At 50.3% G+C, this 18,085-nt stretch overlaps 2 protein-coding genes across 3 annotated transcripts in view; one reads left to right on the forward strand and one right to left on the reverse strand.

The window, feature by feature from the left end:
* Igfbp7 (insulin-like growth factor binding protein 7) overlaps positions 1–10,852 on the forward strand; it is a gene marked incomplete at its 5' end in the record, with an annotated part of 61,431 nt that extends 50,579 nt beyond the window's left edge. The window contains 4 exon segments of the mRNA XM_013518518.1: positions 2,818–2,927; positions 8,329–8,445; positions 8,868–9,008; positions 10,581–10,852. Of these exon segments, the coding sequence (XP_013373972.1) occupies positions 2,818–2,927; positions 8,329–8,445; positions 8,868–9,002 (362 nt within the window).
* Polr2b (polymerase (RNA) II (DNA directed) polypeptide B, 140kDa) overlaps positions 10,770–18,085 on the reverse strand; it is a 40,375-nt gene continuing 33,059 nt past the window's right edge. For both annotated transcript variants that reach the window (XM_013518517.1, XM_005392864.2), the window contains 9 exons: positions 17,653–17,749; positions 16,526–16,620; positions 15,617–15,867; positions 15,446–15,535; positions 14,937–15,044; positions 13,803–13,916; positions 13,271–13,431; positions 11,546–11,741; positions 10,770–11,066 (listed from right to left, as the gene is read on the reverse strand). In XM_013518517.1, coding sequence (XP_013373971.1) covers positions 10,977–11,066; positions 11,546–11,741; positions 13,271–13,431; positions 13,803–13,916; positions 14,937–15,044; positions 15,446–15,535; positions 15,617–15,867; positions 16,526–16,620; positions 17,653–17,749 — 1,202 coding nt within the window. In that variant the 3' untranslated portion in view covers positions 10,770–10,976. The remainder of the gene's footprint in view (positions 11,067–11,545; positions 11,742–13,270; positions 13,432–13,802; positions 13,917–14,936; positions 15,045–15,445; positions 15,536–15,616; positions 15,868–16,525; positions 16,621–17,652; positions 17,750–18,085) is intronic.

Consider the following 18,085-nt stretch of genomic DNA (forward strand, 5'->3'; position numbering starts at 1 on the left):
GGTCGCTTTCTGATCTGACTTCCACTGAAGAGCTCAGTGTCAGAGCCTGCGGGCTCCCGGAGACCGGCTGTCCTCAGCCTGGACGTTGTCGGTTAAACCTTTCCGCGTGTTAGTAATCCAGACTTTGCTGGAGGATGCACGAAGAGCCCAGGGCTTCCGAAGCACCCTCCCTCCCGCTCCTCCCGCGCGGCGTCCCTGAGGAGCGCAGAGGGCTGGGGGAGCTCTGCACACCGCCTGCATCCAGGCGGGCAGAGCCTCGCACGTGGCCAGAGCAGCCCGTTCTGAAATGCCGTGTGTATCCCGAGGGCTGGAGAGCGGGGAGGCGCTCCCAGCGGTCTGGTCTTCCTCTCGAACCCCCTGGGGGTGCATCTTATTCAGAGTATTCGGGGTTAAAATGTTTCTAAAGAATTCTTGCCTGTGGAAGGCTCCGTTTCTTGGAATAAGGCGGAGGGAGGGAGAGAGAGCAGATCTGCCCTCTGTGGAGTGCCTCGGCGCGGGCAGAACTAACTGCCGTCGTTAACCGTGGCTCCGCGGGTGGAACTGGAGGGTCTGCGAAGGGTGGAGCCCCGCGGAGGCCTGCTCAGGCGCGGACAGGCGCAGGACGAGCTCTGCACACGCGGAGGGGCCTCGGGGTCCGCGTGGGGGCGTCGACCTGAACCTCATCGTTCAAGAGGGACGAAAACCTGACTGCAGGGCTGGGGATTTAGCTCAGTGGCAAAAGCGCCTGCCTGGCAAGCGCAAGGTCGTGAGTTTGGTTCCGGAGAAAAACCAAAAAAAAAAAAAAAGAGAGAACCTGGGGTCGCTTTGCACATATTCTTACGAAGGAGGAAAAGTACGTCCCAAGAGACTTTAAAAGTCGGCTGCAACCGCGCGTGGTGGCGCATGCCTGTAATCCCAGCACCAGGGAGGCTGAGGCAGGAGGATTGTTGGGAGTTTGAGGCCAGCCTGGGCTACAAAGTGAGCTCAAGGCCAGCCTGAACTGTATATGAGAGCCTGTCTCAAAAAGGAAAAAAAAAAAAAAATCGGCTGCTGCTACTTGAGACGAGTAGGAAAGTCTTACACCGGAAATGAAGCGCTAGAAATAGCCCGCTGCGAGCAGGGACTCTTGTCCTTTGGATGTTGATGACCCCGGGGGGTCGCCTGAGGGCGAGGCTGTCCCTTTCCCAGGGCCGCTGGAGCTGACCCTGCGGCCGCAGTCTGCACTGGGCCGGAAGCCCCCAGGCCCGAGTAACGGTTCTTCTGCCAAACCCAGCGCTGCGGCAAGCCCAGGCCGCGGCCTCGGGGGAACCGGCCCACCCACCCCGGACGAGCGGAAACGGTCCTGCAGTGAGGCAGGTGTGCGGGCGTCTCCCCTACCCAGAGGCTGGGGAGCCGCACCCCTCCCGCGTGCTCCCCTGGTATCTGGGAATTTGTGAACCAGAACGCATGCAGTGGGTGTGCTTGCTCACCTCCGAGGAAGCTCCAGGGGACTGGAGTACAGCGCCTCTCTCTGACATCCTTCGTTATGGTACTGGGGATCGAACCCAGGGCGTTGGCACTGAGCAACATCCCCAGCTCCTTTTATTTTTCCAGTTTTAAGACAAAGTCTCACTGAGTCATTAAATGCCGGGGCTGGGCCGGGGATATAGCTCAGCGGCACAAGCACCTGCCTGGCTAGCGCAAGATCCTGAGTTCGATTCCCGGTACCAAAAAAAAAACGGGAAAAAAATTGCCTGGGCTGTGCTCAGACTTGTGCTCCTCCTGCCTCAGCCTCCCTCTGTGCTGGGATTACAGGCTGCGCTGCCACACCCACTGCTGAGATCCTATTGGGCACGGGTCTCCCCTTGGTTGATTAGGGCGGGGATCAGCCGGGTTCTTCTGCAGCCGCCGCCTCACCTGTGCTGGGCCGCACGGCCTCAGAGGAGCTGCTCCAGGGTGGCAGGGGCAGACAGCAGGTGTACCGCTGCTTTTCGCGCCTTTAAATGTTCCCAGATCGGTCTCACTTCAGCCCGTGCAGATACACCGAGGGGCCGGGTCTGGCTCCCAGACCGCAGTCAGCCAAGCCCAGACCCTGAGAGCCGCCTCAGGAGCTGCGGCAAGGATCCTGAGCAGAGGGGAGAAGGGGATGGATGCCCGGGAGCCAGGGTGCCCGGGTGAGGGACGGGAGGCGTCACGCTGGCCCCTCTCCAGGCTCCCACACCTCACACAACACCAGCATCAGCGGCACATAGGTGCCGGGAAGCAGCTGGTCCTGCCGCATGTGCTGTTCTTTACCAGCCGCCTCCCCAACCTGCACCGCAGAGACCCAGAGCCTCTCCGACCCAGGCCTTCCGCTCAGGGATGCCTCCGCATCTCCTCCTGCCCCCGTCCCAGCCAGGAATGGCAGCTTTGACAGGAACCCTAAGCCTAACCCCCGGGGAAGACGCTCCTCTTGCCTGGGTTCTTGGCGCCTTTTCACATAATGGCTTTGAACTCTTTTTTTTTGTCTTTCATTTTGCAGTGAGTGTTTGTGTATCCCCCTCCAAGTAAAAATATTGATAAACAAACGAAAAGAAACACTAAAGCATTTTGGAACTAAAATGTCACTGAACTAATGGGAACATCCCAGAGGTGCAGAACAGCTGGGAAATTAAAACCCACGGAGGGGCGGTGGTTTAGGGAAGAAGATAATTTTGTTAGCAGGGGGTTTTTCTTCCTAATTATTTATGGCGGTTTGCGGGTTCAGATGGCCGGGCCGGGCTGGGCCGCTCTGCTCTTGGGGACATGCAAGGCCGCGGTGGCTTTGCGCTCGGCCGGGCTGTGCCGCTCAGACTGACGCGGCCGCCCGCTGTCTTGCAGGTCCGTCCATCGTGACGCCCCCCAAGGACATCTGGAATGTCACCGGCGCCCAGGTGTACCTGAGCTGTGAGGTCATCGGAATCCCAACCCCGGTGCTCATCTGGAACAAGGTCAGTCCACGATGTCAGGGCCAAGTCCCAGCCTGACCGGTGCAGGACCTGGACATTGGCCCGAGGCCGGCTGCTGCTGGGGCCACGCCTGTGTCCCCCACAGACCGCTAGCCACAGCTGTGCCCAGCTGACCAGCCAGCTTTATGCAGCAGGGCCCTGGCCCAGATCTGAGCAGTCAGAGCGGTAACAACTGTGTATGTCTGTGTACAGTGCAGTGTAATGGTTAAGAGCCACTTGGGAGGCTGAGGCAGGAGGATCGCTGCAAGTTTGAGCCCAGCTTGGGCTACCTAGTGAGTTCAAGTCCAGCCTAGGCTACATAGTGAGACCAAGTGTTAAAAAACAAACAAAAAAAGCAAGTGAGTTCCTCTCTTTCTGACCAAAGAAGCCCCTTCCCGACTATGTGCATGGCCTGTCTCCCACTTGAGAGAACGCTTGGCTCATCCACTGGGACCCATCTGCTGAGCAGGAGCTGGGCCTGGCTGAGCAGCGGGGTGCAGAGCTCTGCAGCCTTCTCCTGTGAGCATGGTTCTTTTTCTTCCTTTTTTCTCCCCTTGCACCTTGGTCTCGCTATGTAGTTCAGTCTGGCCTTGAACTCACTATGTCATCCAGGCTGGCCTTGAATTTAAGGTGATCCTCCTGCCTCAGCTTCCAGGGTGCCGGGTTTATGGGCCTCTGCCACCTCGCCCATAGGGCCCATAGGACAGGACAACGTCTGGGACACCAGGGGGTTCTGAGCCCAAGGGTCAGAACTCTTTCTAGAGCCAGCTGAAGAAACTATCAGACTACAGAGGCAGAAAGCAAGAAAACACACGTGCGCGCAGACACGCACCCATGAGGGAGAGAAGCGGTGGGGCCGTGGGCCGTGCTCCCCCCTCCCCGCGGGAAGGGGCGCCCCGCGGAGTTCCTGCGCCGGCCTCTGGCGCCCCCTGGCGGCCGGTGGCGGAGGGCGGCGCGGGGCCCCGCAGGGCACTGTACACGTTCGGTGGGGCGGGGCGGAAGGACCCGGACGCTTGCGCATCCCTGCCCTGCTCAGCCGGGGCCGGGCGTTCCGGACACGGGTCCCCTCGCCCCGAGCGCCCGAGATGCGTGGATGCAGCCAGATCGCGGATGGCTTTTGATCCAGCATGGACACGGAACTGCCCAAGACAAAGGGGATGTTGGGCTCCTCGCCTGGCACACAGAAACTGCCGGGCGTGGTGGCGCACACGTGTGCCGAGCGCTGGGGAAGCTGAGGCAGGAGGGTCGCCACAAGTTTGAGGCCAGCTTGGGAGCAGCAGAGAGACTGTCTCAAAAAACAAAACAAAGAGATCCTGCAGTTCAGAGAAAGCCGCATTCTTTCTTGCTTAGGAACTCAGCAACAGCAGTCTCGGGGACACAAGCCTTCTCCATAGCTGTACGGCAATTCCTTTTTTTTAAATTATTAAACTCTTTAATTAAGTAACAAGGTGATTTTGTTAGCACTTTACTTCCTAGACGTGCCATGGTAGCTCGTGGAGTTGGGGCGCCGTTAGCAGTCTGTATGTCCTTACCAGCAGCGTTTTTCTTGCACTAAATATGGCGGCCCGGGGAGGTGGTGCATGCCTGTAATCCTAGCAGGAAGGCTGAGGCAGGAGGATCTCAAGGTCGAGCTTCACCTAAGCAACTTAGCAACTTAGTGACTTAAGACTGCCTCAAAAATATTTATTTATGTACTTAAAAGAGCTAAGGATGTAGGTCAGTGAGAAAGCCCTGCATTTAATTACCATTAACCACGAAAAAATTACAGTGATGATGAGAAACTAATGATTTAAAGGTTTATAAAGAGCTGGGCATGGTGGTGCACATCTGTAATCCCAGCACTCGGGAGGCTGAGGCAGGAGGATCGTTGCAAGTTCGAGGCCAGCCTGGGCTACAAAGTGAGCTCAAGGCCAATCAGAACTGCACAGCGCAACTGTCTCAAAAAGATAAAAAAAAAAAAAAGAAAAAAAAAAAAAGGTTTATGAAGAGTTTATAATTCTCCTTTCTCCTTCCACTTCCTAAATAACCACTGTGAACGGCCCTGGCTTCATCTTTCTGTAGCCTTTTTCACGCACAGACAGCCCGGGTGCAGCAGGGAGGTGGGGCTGTCACTGGCTCCTTTTTCCTGTCTAATGACTTTGGGGGCTCTCCACCCGCTTCTGCTGGCTGTAACTCCACACAGGGATGTGCCCTGCCCCGTTAAGCCATCCGCAGAATGTTTGTTGTTCCCAACTTTTCGACTCCCTAAACAAGGCTGCCTTAAACGTCTGAGCGCACATACACTACACGCTAATGCTCCTCATGGGGTGGGCAGAGTCCCGGCAGTCATGTGGCTAGGGAACTAGATCCCAGGAGTCACTGGTCAGGTGGCCCATTCCTCGGAAGTCAGGTAACTAAGTCCCCCCATCCCCGGTACCAGAAGTCACGTGCTAGGTGGGACTGCAGTACAGGAAGTTACTGGCTGGGTGAGAATGGAGTACCAGAAGTCACTGCCTGGATGGGAATAGAGTGCCGGAAGTCACTGGCTAGGTGGGAATAGAGTACTGGAAATCACTGGCTAGGTGGAACTGCCGTACTGGAAGTCGCTGGCTGGGTGGGAATGGAGTACCGGAAGTCACGTGGCTAGGTGGGAATAGAGTACCGGAAATCAGGTGGCTAGGTGGCACTATTTGTTCTAGTTATAATAAACAAGGTCAGGCAGCTGAGTGCATGGTGGAATTCTCGCTCCACAGCACCAGCAGGCACTGTCACTGTCACTGAGCACTGCCACCCTCTCACTAGCTTTAGCACACAGATCAGAATGGCATCTCTTGTGTGCGCTTGGCAGGCTTGCACACTGAGCTACTTCCTCAGTCCCTCATCACTGCTTGCGTCCTTGATTACATCAAGATCTTCACGTTGTGCCGGGCATGGTGGCGCACGCCTGGAATCCCAGCACTCGGGAGGCTGAGGCAGGAGGATCGTTGAGTTTGAGAGCAGCCTGCGCTACAAAGCGAGTTCAAGTCCAGCCTGAACTGCATAGCGAGACCGTTTCAAAAAAGACCAAAAAAAAAAAAAGAGGGATCTTCACGCTGGGGTTCCTCATCTAAGAACTGCCCTTTCATACCCTTTACCTATTTTCTATGCAGTTCTTCAGCCTCTGGCTTTTTCTTACCTTAGAGATAACTGAGCCTTTATTATGTATTACAAATACTTTTTGTAGACAATCGTTTTGTTTACAGTGGTTGGGGGGCAACCTGAAAATTTTAAAAGGTACGCATTTTATTAAAAATCTGAACATTTGCCAGGAAAACACAAATAGGTTCTTTGGTTTGTTTGGTTTTGTTTTTTTCCGGTACTGGGAATCGAACTCACTACCTCATGTTTGCCAGGCAGCTGCTGTGCCGCTGAGCTAAATCCCCAGCTCCCACAAATAGGTTCTATAATACATAAATGGGTCTGAAAATTTCCCTGAGCAACTTCCTAAATGTCTCATCCCATAGTAACCGGACACATCTACCGTGTATTGTAAGAACTGGCACCTTTTCTTACTTCTTGCTGCTTATTTACAACCGCACAAGCAGGACAGCTGAGGAGTGACCAGCACAGCCACTCCTGGGCCCAGTCTCCACCTTACGCAACTTCCTAGGCAGTTTTTCCTGCGCGAAGGTTTCCAGGGTTTAGGCTCGAACCTCCAGTCCATGATCTGCAGAACTGTCCTCAGGCTAGCAACTTTTTACAAACTCTTACTTAAGTAAGTTTGCCATATAAAAAAGTAGCCACATAAAAATTCTTGGTCCATCCATGTATGGTGCATAACTTTTTATACTACGTTAATTAAAATATATCATGAATTGTATCAAACATATTTAACAAGAATAGTTTGTGCATAATGGTTTGTGTTAATTAGCACAAAATGCTTTCCCAAAAACCTAAGAGTTATGTGATCTACAGATCCACCATTCAGTTGCTTTGATTCAGTATTCCTGTGCTATAAATCTTATCTTTCTGCTTTGGTCATAGACAAAACCTTTATAGGATACTGGGCTTCAGTGGATAAAGGCCTAAGATAATTGAATGAAATTAGTACCCAAAACCTGAAGACCCATTTTAAAGAACTTTTTTTTGAAACAGGATCTTGCTGTGTAGCCCAAGCTGGCCTTCAAGTGATCTTCCTGCCTCAGCCTCCTGAGTGCTACAATCACAGGCCTGCACCACCATGCTCAATTTAAGTAACTATTGCAAAAGCTGCGTTCACATAAACTGTTTCTGCCAGCTACTTGGGAAACGGAAGGAAAACCTGCCTGTTCTGTGTTTTGTCTTCATAGCATTCATAGGAAGAGGAGACTAAGTTGCCTAGTATTCTTCCTCTGATGGTGGGAATATAGAGAAATTCCTTTGTTACAGAAGAAATTAAAAAGGAAACTACCTCTCTGAGATTTTAAGTCCTTCCCATTACAAAAGTAATGACAATAAATATCAATTTAGCTCCTAAAAGAGGCCTAGCATAAAGCAAACATTTTTCTCAAGACCCCCTATTATCACAAGCCCTAAATTACGTGTATCTTAGCCAGGTGCAGTGGTGCATACCTGTCTGATCCTAGCACTTAGGAGGCTGAGGCAGGAAGATGACCAAGAGTTCCAGGTGACTGAACTACTACACAGTGAGCTACTACACACTACCTCAAAAAACAAAACAAAAAATCATAGCCTGTAACTGAGCTTCTAAATATATGTGTAGGGGGATAACAAGTACGTTTTTTGTTGTGTATTTTTTGCATGTTTTCCAAAGCTTTCATAACGAATGGTTTGACCTCTGAAAGGAGGGAGGACGTTAAGACAGTATTCACCGTTGGCCTTCAGCCAGGCAAAGTGGGTGTCTGAAGCCAGCCTTCCAGACCCACCCTGGCAGGAGCGGGCGCAGGCTTTGTTGAGAACAGTGGCACAGTTGCATGTGACAGGCACTCTGGACCTCACGTCTTCAGTAAATACATCGCCTGAATCCTTAGCCCCAGCACAAAGAAAGGGAGTGGGCCTCGGCCTCCGCCTGTTTCCCACTGAGGCTGGCACAGAAGAGCCCGAGGCCCAGGCATGCCCAGCGCGCTAGCCCCGAGGGACCGAGCGCCCGCCACTCAGGCAGATAAGAAAGGCCCTGCGGTGAGGAGCGGCATTTCCGTGGGCAGCACAGTGAGGAAAGGATGAGCCTGTCTCCGCCGAACAACAGGGAAACTAAAACACCGGCTAGTCCAGTGTGGGAAGCCAGTGGGAGGCAATAAACGCTGTATTTTCATGAGCATTCCGGACAGGGAACACGTGAGTGAATTACTGGATGTAATGTGGTGAGAAAGCCTGATGTCCACCTTGTGCAGTTCTCAGTGCGGCCGTTTCTGAGTTGAAGTTTTGATGCACAAAATGTTTTTTGCAGGTCAAAAGGGGTAACTATGGAGTTCAAAGGACGGAACTTCTGCCTGGCGACCGGGACAACCTGGCCATTCAGACCCGCGGTGGCCCCGAGAAGCACGAAGTGACCGGCTGGGTGCTGGTGCGTACCAAGGGCTGAGGTCTCCTTCTGGGGCCGGCTCAACCGGGCCTGGAGGGGGCCGGGAGCGCTGGCTCTTCCCGTCCGAACAGCCTTGCCATGGGCCACTGCTCCTTGCAGCAGGAACCAAGGGAGACCTGAAGGCGGTTTAGGAGCAGTATGGAGAATTCTCCCAGGGTGACACGAGCGTTACATTCCTGAGTTCTGATCTCGGGAACCTCGCAGATCGTGCCCCTATAGCCTCCCTCCAGCTGCACGCTTGCACAGGGTTTCCAGAGCTGTCCAGGGCGCTTCCCGCCTCCTTGCCCAGGACCTGCGCAGCTTGCTCGAGTCCTTCAGCCATGTTAGGGGCCTGGGGAAGTGAGGACCTAGTGGAGGCCCGTGAAAAGGGGACCACCCGGCACTGATGCCCTCTCCTCTCACAGGTGTCTCCTCTGAGCAAGGAGGACGACGGAGAATACGAGTGCCACGCGTCCAACTCCCAGGGACAGGCCTCAGCGTCTGCCAAGATCACAGTGGTTGATGCCCTACATGAAGTACCAGTGGATAAGGGTCTGTGAGAAGAGGTGGGTCAGGCTTCCGCTTAATCAAGAATACAATCCACGATATATTGCAGACATGTACTAATGTTTTTTTGGGGGGAGGGTGTCTTTTTGAGACCGAGTTCAGGCTGGCCTTGAGCTCACCTTCTAGCCTAGGCTGGTCTCAAATGTGCAACAGTTCTGCCTCAGCCTCCCAAGTGCTGGGATTGCAGGCGTGTCTGGCTAAAAAATTTTTTTAGTTTTTTTTTTGAGACCAGGTCTCATTGTGTAGTCCAGGCTGGCCATGAACTCACTTTGTAGCCCAGGCTGGACTTGAACTCATGGTAATCTTCCTGCCTCAGCCTCCTGAGTGCTGAGATTACAGGCGTGTGCCACCACACCCAACTAAAAGATTTTTAAAGATACACACACACACACACAGAACCAAGCATCTAAGCATACGATGCTGTAAACAGTCTCACCAATGCTAGGAACCACAGGGCATTAGACAGGACATTAAAATGTGGATCACATGACCCCAGAACCTGTGGGTGCCAATACTATGACTTAGATGCCTCTACCTTACCTTAGACTTAGGAGTCAAAACCCAAGCGTGACTAGAAAGGCTTGTATTTCTCGTAACTATCTATGTGGCATTTTCCCCTTGTGTTAAGGGGAAATGGTTGTGGGCAATCTGGCCTTCCACTTTGAGCTTTTAAGAGAAAAACCAGGCAGGTGCGGATGTATTTTGGCAAACAGCCAGTTCTGCTCCGTCCCGCCCGGATGCCCCTCTGCAGCAGCCGCAGCGGCGCCCCGCGTACAGGTTAGTGGTGGTGTCTGAGCCGGTTCTCCCTTACACCAGTCGGGAACAAACTCTACCGTCAGCTTCTGTCAGGCCTTGCTGCTGCGCAGATCACTCAGTGCGGAATGGAAGGACCCCGCAGGGAAAGAGGTTTGGTCAGAGCTCCGTCGGCCACGACAGGCAAAGCCAGGCAGGGAGAGCAACAGCGGCAGCTAGGAGACAGCCGCGCGTCTGCTCAGCTCTGGCGCGCTCTTCGGGAAGCTCTCAGCAGAGCTGGACACGAAGCAGTTCCTCGGCCTCGGGGCTCCACTTGCTCATGGGCAGGTGTGTGCTGCCAGGTCCGTGAGGGCCCCTGGACCCGTAGGCCCGCGGAGCGAGGTTACTTCCGTACCTACGGTCACACATCCCACACTCCACAGCACCGCGGCACGTCACTCTCACTTGTGAAAGATCTCCTACGTACTTTCACCCCCATCGTTTTGTTTTGGAGACAAGGTTTCGCTACATAGCTCAGGCTGGCCTTGAACTCAGCGACCCTTCCTGCCTCAGGTTCCCAGGTGCTGGGATTACGGTGTGCCCGACCATGCCTACTTTGCTTGGTTGATCAAGAGACAGGGTCTCACTGTTACCTAGCCTGGCCTTGAACTCCAGGGCTCAAACGACCCTCCCGCCTCAGCCTCCCAAGCAGCAGAGATAACACGTGCACACGACTATGCCCTGCTCTTCAGCCCCACGTTGCAACAGCTTCCTATACTTGGAAACACTAAGCTACATGACGATTAAAAAGTCAACCGTGTCTTTCTCTTTTTACACAGGTGGAGGTGCTGACTATAAACTTGCAGAATATATAAAGCTACACAGCCGGCAGTAGTCACAGATAACTACAGCTCCTGTTCTTGCCTGAAAACAAGTTTCTTTTAATCTAATCCACTAACCCTTTAGATATTCACTGTTTTTACTGGTTTTGGATTTTAGAAAAATCCAAATTAAAGGTAACACATCCACACTATCTACAAAAATTTATTGTCTATTTACAGAAAAAAAAGCATACATATCACTAAACCAAATAAAACGCTTTTTACCGCAATACATTACAGTGTGTCTTTTTGGGGGGTGCTGGGGACTGAACTCCTATCTTGTCATTTTTTTTCAAAGCCATGTCATAGGAACAAGACATAAACAAGGATCTTGTTGAGAACCTTTTAAAAGAGCTAAACACTCATCATTCGAGGTGCAATACTCATAGACATAAGCTCCTGAAACAGCAGCTTGCACGCGTAAGGCATTCGCACCAGAGAAATCTGAAAAGGAAAGAAAGAAGTAATCAGCAGAACTACACCGAAGTGACCGCCCTTCCCTGCCTCAGCGCCAGGCACAGAGCTGGAGCCGGTGAGCGAGCGCTCAGTCACTCCTGCGCCTGGCCTCCTGGGGGTTCTTTCTCCTGACACCCTGCCGAATCCCCCCTCTCTGCAGACATAGCTCATATTAACCTCTTCAATGAAAGGGTCTAGGAAAAACTCGCTGCTTAAAATCCCTTGCACAAGACCTTATTTAAAAAAGATAAACAGTTTGGAAAAAGTACCTTTTTTTTTTTCTACCACCATTGATTTTTTTTTTTTTTTTTTGGAAAAATCCAATCACCTTTTTCTTGTTTAAAAGTGGGAACCCTAAGATAGGCCAACAGCCACGGCTGTGGCACCCCCTGCTCCACCGCGCGGAGTCTGCTCGGTAACCAGACCGACGCGGGTACAACTACACAAGGGATGAAGCCCGAACACACCTGGGTCTTGTTGCGGCAGCCCCTGCACTCGTACGTGTGGGTCCTGGTGTTAGCAATCGCCATGATGCCGCACAGGTTGCAGACGTGAACCTGGTAGGGATCGGACGCCTCGAACAGCCTTTCTCTTAAAAACTGCGCTGCTCCGTGCGCAATCTGACAGTCTCGCTCCATTTCTCCGAAACGCAGGCCCCCGTCACTGTTACAGGGAAGCAGCACGTTACGGTGTACTTCTTACAACTTACACAAACCACTCACTCACAGCACAGGTAAGCGCCTCCGGGTGGCCTAGTGGTTAGCACTCGGCGCTCTCACGGCACAGGTAAAGGGACACTGCGAAGGAGAACCGGGCTCTAACTTTTTCTCTAGCTGGCGGGAAGAAGTCTACCAGCCACCTGACGGGCACAGGGCCCCAAAATAGAGTAGGAACACTAGATTCTCAAGTACAGCAGTTAATTTTCTTCATGAACTACAATGAAGTCACAGAACAGGCTCAATAAGCTATTGTTTCACTTCCTAAAAATCAACGCTATACTGAAAAGTGAATTCAAGAAAACAAATTTTTTTTGTACTGGCAATCGAACTCAGGACCTTGCACATGCCCGGCAGGCGCATGTGCTGCTGGGCTATATCCCCGGCCCTAAGATTTAAATTAATTTAAATAAGGTGTCTGGGGACTGGGGATTTAGCTCAGCGGCATAGGGCCTGCCTGGCAAGCGCAAGGCCATGAGTTTGATTCCTGGTACCAGGAAAAAAAAACAAAAATTAAAATAAAAAAAAAACAGATAAGGTGTCTGCCCAGCAAATGAGCCCCAGACAGGAGGGGACGTGCACGCTGGTAAAGGGAAGAACGGTGAACGACGACAGAGCACCTCCGGAGACGGCACTGCTCGAAGGCTACACAACTGGGTGATGACGGATTCCTTGGCATTCTCCACACAAGATACGTAAGAGGAAACCAAGGGATCCAGAATGACACTACCAAAAAGCAAACGTCATCGCTCAGCTTTGTAACATGCTAGACAACTAATTCATTACTCTGCAAGCTGGCAAACACGCAAACGTTCACCCTGCCCCTACTATGGGTAGGAGAGAGGGATACATCCAGGTGACTAGCTGAAGAAACAAGGCTTTAGCAGTAATACAGCTAATGAAGGAGTGAAAATCCCTGTTAACTGAAGGCTTAGACATAACCAAACGGCTATGAAAGGCATAAAACAGCCAGGGGTGGTGGTGCACGCCTGGTAATCCCAGCACTCAGGAAGCTGAGGCAGGAGGATCATTGCGAGTTCAAGACCAGCCTGGGCTACAAAGTGAGCTCAAGGCCAGCCTGAACTGCAGAGCAAGACCCTGTCTAAAAAATTTAACAAAAAAACAAAAAAACAAAAGTCATAAAACAAGGGCTGGGTATAGGGCTCAGCAGTACAAGTGCCTGCCTGCCAAGCGCAAGGTCCCGAGTTCGATTCCCAGTACAAAGAAAAAAGAAAAGAAAGTCATAAAATGAAAGGCAACCACTAGGCATGGGAGCATGCACTTGCAATTGTAGCATTCTCAGTGGCTGAGGCAGGAGAATTGTAAGTTTGAGGCCGTCCTGGGCAACCCAGCCCCTCCCGTAAAAAGTAAAAGGGGGCTGAAGGCATAGTTTAGTGCAAAGGTCCTGGGTTCAATCTCCAGTCCAAAAAACAAAAAAGAAACCAGCTTAACTGCAGCGATGCTGACAGCTCTTACCGAGATCGGCCCTCCATGGGCTGTCGATTAAGGATCTGAATGGGTCCCCTAGCTCGAGAATGAATTTTGTCATCCACCATGTGCTTCAAACGCTGGTAGTAAGTGGGGCCAATAAAAATCTGTGATGTGATTTTTCGACCAGTGAACCCATTGTAGAGGACCTAGAGAGACAGACTGTGAAGTGCAAAGCTAAAGACGTTAAACAAGTTCAAAAGATACCAGTGCGCGCTGTTCACTGCAGGTATAAAGGTCAAAACAGACCACACCGATCTGTCGGCAGTGGAGAGCGGTGAGTGTGGGGTGACGGGCAGCAGTGACTGCGGAGGCACGCACGGTCCAGTTACGCTCCTTCCCAGACCCCGGCGTCCGTCACTCGGGAGTGCTCACTATGGAAAGTCACCCAGCTGTGCAGTTATGCGTTGTGTACACCTCTGAAGTGTGTTACACGTCAATAGGTTCATTTCTTAAGAATAAATCACGTATGTAACAAAAGAGAACACATAACAAATCACTACTCCAAGAACAAATGTACCTCGTTTCCTCTGAGATGATAGCCATAGTCAGAGAGAAGGTTAGAGATCTTCTGCACATTAACAGCGTCATTAAACGGAGTGGCGTCACCAATTTCACCCTTGTTGGCTGAGACCTGGACATAAAAGTATTTTCTAAGATGCTGCTTCCTGGAGCTGGGGATTTAGCGCAATGGCACAGCGCCTGCCTGGCAAGCACGAGCTCGTGAATTCGATTCCCGGTACCGGGAAAAATAAATAAATAAATAAAATGCTGCTCCAGTTTCCCCTTAGAAGTTATAACTGAATAAAAATACAATTAATTTAAATTCTTTCTATACATGGGAAAATTTTGAACTTAAAATCTGTATTACAGAAGGCTACACATACCAAGGCTCATTTTATTAACAGCTTATACTTCATTCAAAATAAATTAATTTATCTAAAAATGAAAAACTCAGTTATAAGCCATCAAATAGAAATCTATCCAAAGAATTGGGTACAGAAAGATCGAGACTTCCAAATTCTTCTGATGCCTAAAGGGACCACTCTTTTTTTTTTTTGGTACTGGGAATCAAACTCAGGACCTTGCACTTGCCAGGCAGGCGCTTATGCCACTGAGCTATATCCCCGGCCCTGCCTAAAGGGAAATGACAATTAAACACCCCAAAATCAAACCATCCATGTGTTAGACTATAGCCATTCTACCCTAACAAGACACTTAAAATCTGAAAACCTCCACTGAAATATACATAGCTGACAATGTAGCTATAAAATTGTTTGTGCTGAACTAAGCACCAATGAATTAACTACCTATAGGAAGAAACACTGCATAAGATAACCATTTACGTATACACAGCTTGTAGGCAGTACATCTTACAAAAATTCTCTCTTGGCCATAACTTTGCAAATTTTCCTCGTTAAAAAAACGGGTAGAGGGCCGGGGATACAGCTCAGTAGCACAGAGCGTCCCTGGCAAGCACAAGGTCCTCACTGTAATTCCCGGTACCAAAAAAAAAAAAAAGGCAGGGAGGGAGGCAGAATCCTAACCCATTTGGAGATAATCACACTAGCTTTAGCAAATATCCTGCCTCCAGTATGAGAGAAAATATTCCTCATCATTTGGGAAGAAAGGCCATTTCAGAGCAATCTCTTACCTTCCCTTGGAGACATTCAATCAAGTGACCAATCGTCATACGGGACGGGATGGCGTGGGGGTTTATGATGATATCAGGAGTGATACCTTCACAGGTGAAAGGCATATCCTACAAAGAAAATTTTAAGAGACTTAAAAGATACTGAAATCTTTTAGCTACAAAACTAGGCCTGGCCGGGCATGGTGGCTCATGCCTGTAATCCCAGCACACAAGAGGCTAAGGCAGAAGGATCACTGTGAGTTTAAGGCCAGCCTGGGCTACAAAGTGAAATCAAGGCCTCACTGAACTGCATAGTGAGACCCTGTCTCAAAAAGAACCCCCCAAAAAACAACAAAAAAACAAACAAAAAACTAGGACTGACACCATCTCCAACTAAATTTTTTATGTCCTAAATACTGTTCAAGGTACGTCTGTATACCTTGTCAATGGTTAAAAAGTTAATAAAATTAAATTGTGATTTTAAACAATATCCAACACTGGATTCGGCAGGAAGGACACCAGACACCTACCTCTTGTCTATACTGAATTCCACAAGTCCCCTTCTGACCATGCCGACTAGCAAATTTGTCTCCAATCTGTGGAATTCTTACAGAACGTACCTGAAGTCACACAAGAATAGGTTCAATGAAGTCAATGTACACCCCGCAGCCACTGGCACGCAATGCGTACGCCATACTCACCCTTATTTTACAGAACTTGTACCCTTCCTGGTTGAGGGTCACCATGACCTGGTCCACGATGCCCGTCTCGCTGGTCCTGAGGAAAGTGCTGCAGTCTCTCTTGGTGTAGCGCCGGTTCGTGCTCTCCAGTTCGTCTTCGTTCTCAGGCAGGGTAACCGTTTTGCCTATGATGACATCATCTCCGGACACACGGACGCCGGGCGCTATCAAGCCATCGTCATCCAGCTTGTCGTAGATGGCGTGCCTCATGCCTGTGAGGAAACACGGGCAGGAAAGCACTGAGAACGCCACACACGCCCGCGAAGACTGAAACCCACACTCAAGTGCGCCTTCCGCACGCCTCCGCCCACGGAGACTGAGGCTCACCGTGTGCACCCGTACCTCCACTGCTGCACAGAACCGGAGTAACGAGAAGGGACTCGGGAAGATAAGACACATCCCTCGTGTCCCGGAGGGAGACAAACTGTAGCAGAGGTACCCCACCCCTGGCACAGCCCAGCTAAGCCCACCCCACAGGTATTTTTTTAAACATCTTAAAATAACAATTAGAACAGCAAGTTTGAGTTTTCTAGAGCAAATAACAAATGCTAGCTTCTCTTCTCATTTATTTTTAAAATGTTTACCAATATTATGGCCAAACAGTTACGGCTGCACCACAGTCTGGGGCAAAGAGGAGCTCCCATGCCAATGCACGAAGTGGAGACCAAGAGCAAACACCGCTTCTCTGACCTCCTAAGTTTCCCCTCCCTGCAGGACCGGACACTCGGGGAGGGTGCAAAGACTCTTGGGAAATAACGTATTTTCTTACACACAGTTTCTACGAACAACACAAAAACATATTCCAAAGCAGGTAGAAGGTACAACCTGGCAACATTACTCAAGAAAACTACCTTTGAATTCTACACTTACCCTGGCATGTTTCACGTGTAGGTTTCTCAAAAACTTCTTCTTGGTCAAATCCTTTTTTAGATTCCTGTTCTTTGTAGGAGCGATAGAAAACAGACCTAAAAAACACAAGGTCCTAAAGGTGACTTCTATTTTCTTTAATAAAAGGGCTTAGTATATACCAATAATTTTTCTTTTAACTGACAGGTGAGAGACAACCTAAACCATGAATCAGGGATAAGAGTAACTGTATGAAGGGTGGAAGTTAAATGCTAAATGCAGGGCTGGGGCTGTAGCTCAGTGGTAGGAGCACTTGCCTAGCATGCAAAAGGCCCCGAGTTCAATCCCCAGTACCACAAAAATAAACAAATAAACAAATGGAAGGGGCTGGGGATCTAGCTCAGTGGCACAGCGCATGCCTGGCAAGCGCAAGGTCGTGAGTTCAATTCCCGGTACCGGAAAAAAACAAAACAAAACAAAACAAAAAAACAAATGGATGCATGTGAAATGGGACATGCATGTTGCATTTCACCCCTCACACACCTAGGCTAGGGCAAGACAAACTCCCAGTTCCCAAGTCCACCCTCTCACCCAACCTCAGAGCCACTTCCGTCCTAACAAGCCCGAGAGGTGGTTGCCCAGCGCCTCGGACAGCTCCACAGCGGCTCCGCCCATTAAGCTGTGATGTGCACCTTCCAGCGCTGGAGCCGGCTGGTGAAACTACACAGGGCAGGGTCCTCTTCTCCAAATCCCTTATTTTTTTAAAATAATCTTTACATGCCGTGGATATGAGAGCAATCTTTGTGTCAATAAAGCAATCAAAGGGAAGCATGATACAAAAAAGGAGCGAAAGTAATTTTAGCAGCAGTTATTTATGGGCTCCAAGATAACAGGTTCATAACTCTTCCTGCAGATATTTCTAAAGTATTGAAATGCAAATGTGTATTTGCTCACAAAATACCCAAACCAAGATACTGGCATCTGAAAATCCAAGGAGACACAAGGGGCAGAGTCCCCTCAACCAGATGTGGCCACACCCCACCTCCCGTTTTCTGACAGAGGGCAGAGTCAAATCTATTTTTAAAGAACTTCTTATATTAAGAAACCACTATTTCCACCCTGTAGTTTGACGAATTGTATGAAACGCTGACCGGAAAAAGCCTCGGTCTACAGCCGAACGATTCATGATGACAGAGTCCTCTTGGTTGTACCCAGTGTACGAGGCGATGGCCACGATTGAGTTAATACCTGCCGCGAATGGAAGAGCACACATTAAGGACCTGCGTCTCCTGTGAGTCCACTTCATTCCATCATATTTGCCGTTAGTGCTTAGGTGTTTTTACTGCAGTAACAGTCAAAGTCTGCTCCTCCTGGAATAACAATCTGTGAGGAACTTACTCTGCTGGTCAAATGTTTCATGCACACAATCCTAAGACTGTGATTTCCAATACTGCCCATTCTTATAATCAGGGATTTCACACAAGCCTCCCCAAACCACATTTCATGATCAAGAACAACCCTGTGGAGCCTGGCATCGGGGCGCATGCCTGTAATTCCAGCGCTCAGGAGGCTGAGGCAGGAGGA

This window comes from Chinchilla lanigera, unplaced genomic scaffold (genome assembly GCF_000276665.1).
Source record: "Chinchilla lanigera isolate Chin_1 unplaced genomic scaffold, ChiLan1.0 scaffold00046, whole genome shotgun sequence".
NCBI lineage: Eukaryota > Metazoa > Chordata > Mammalia > Rodentia > Chinchillidae > Chinchilla > Chinchilla lanigera.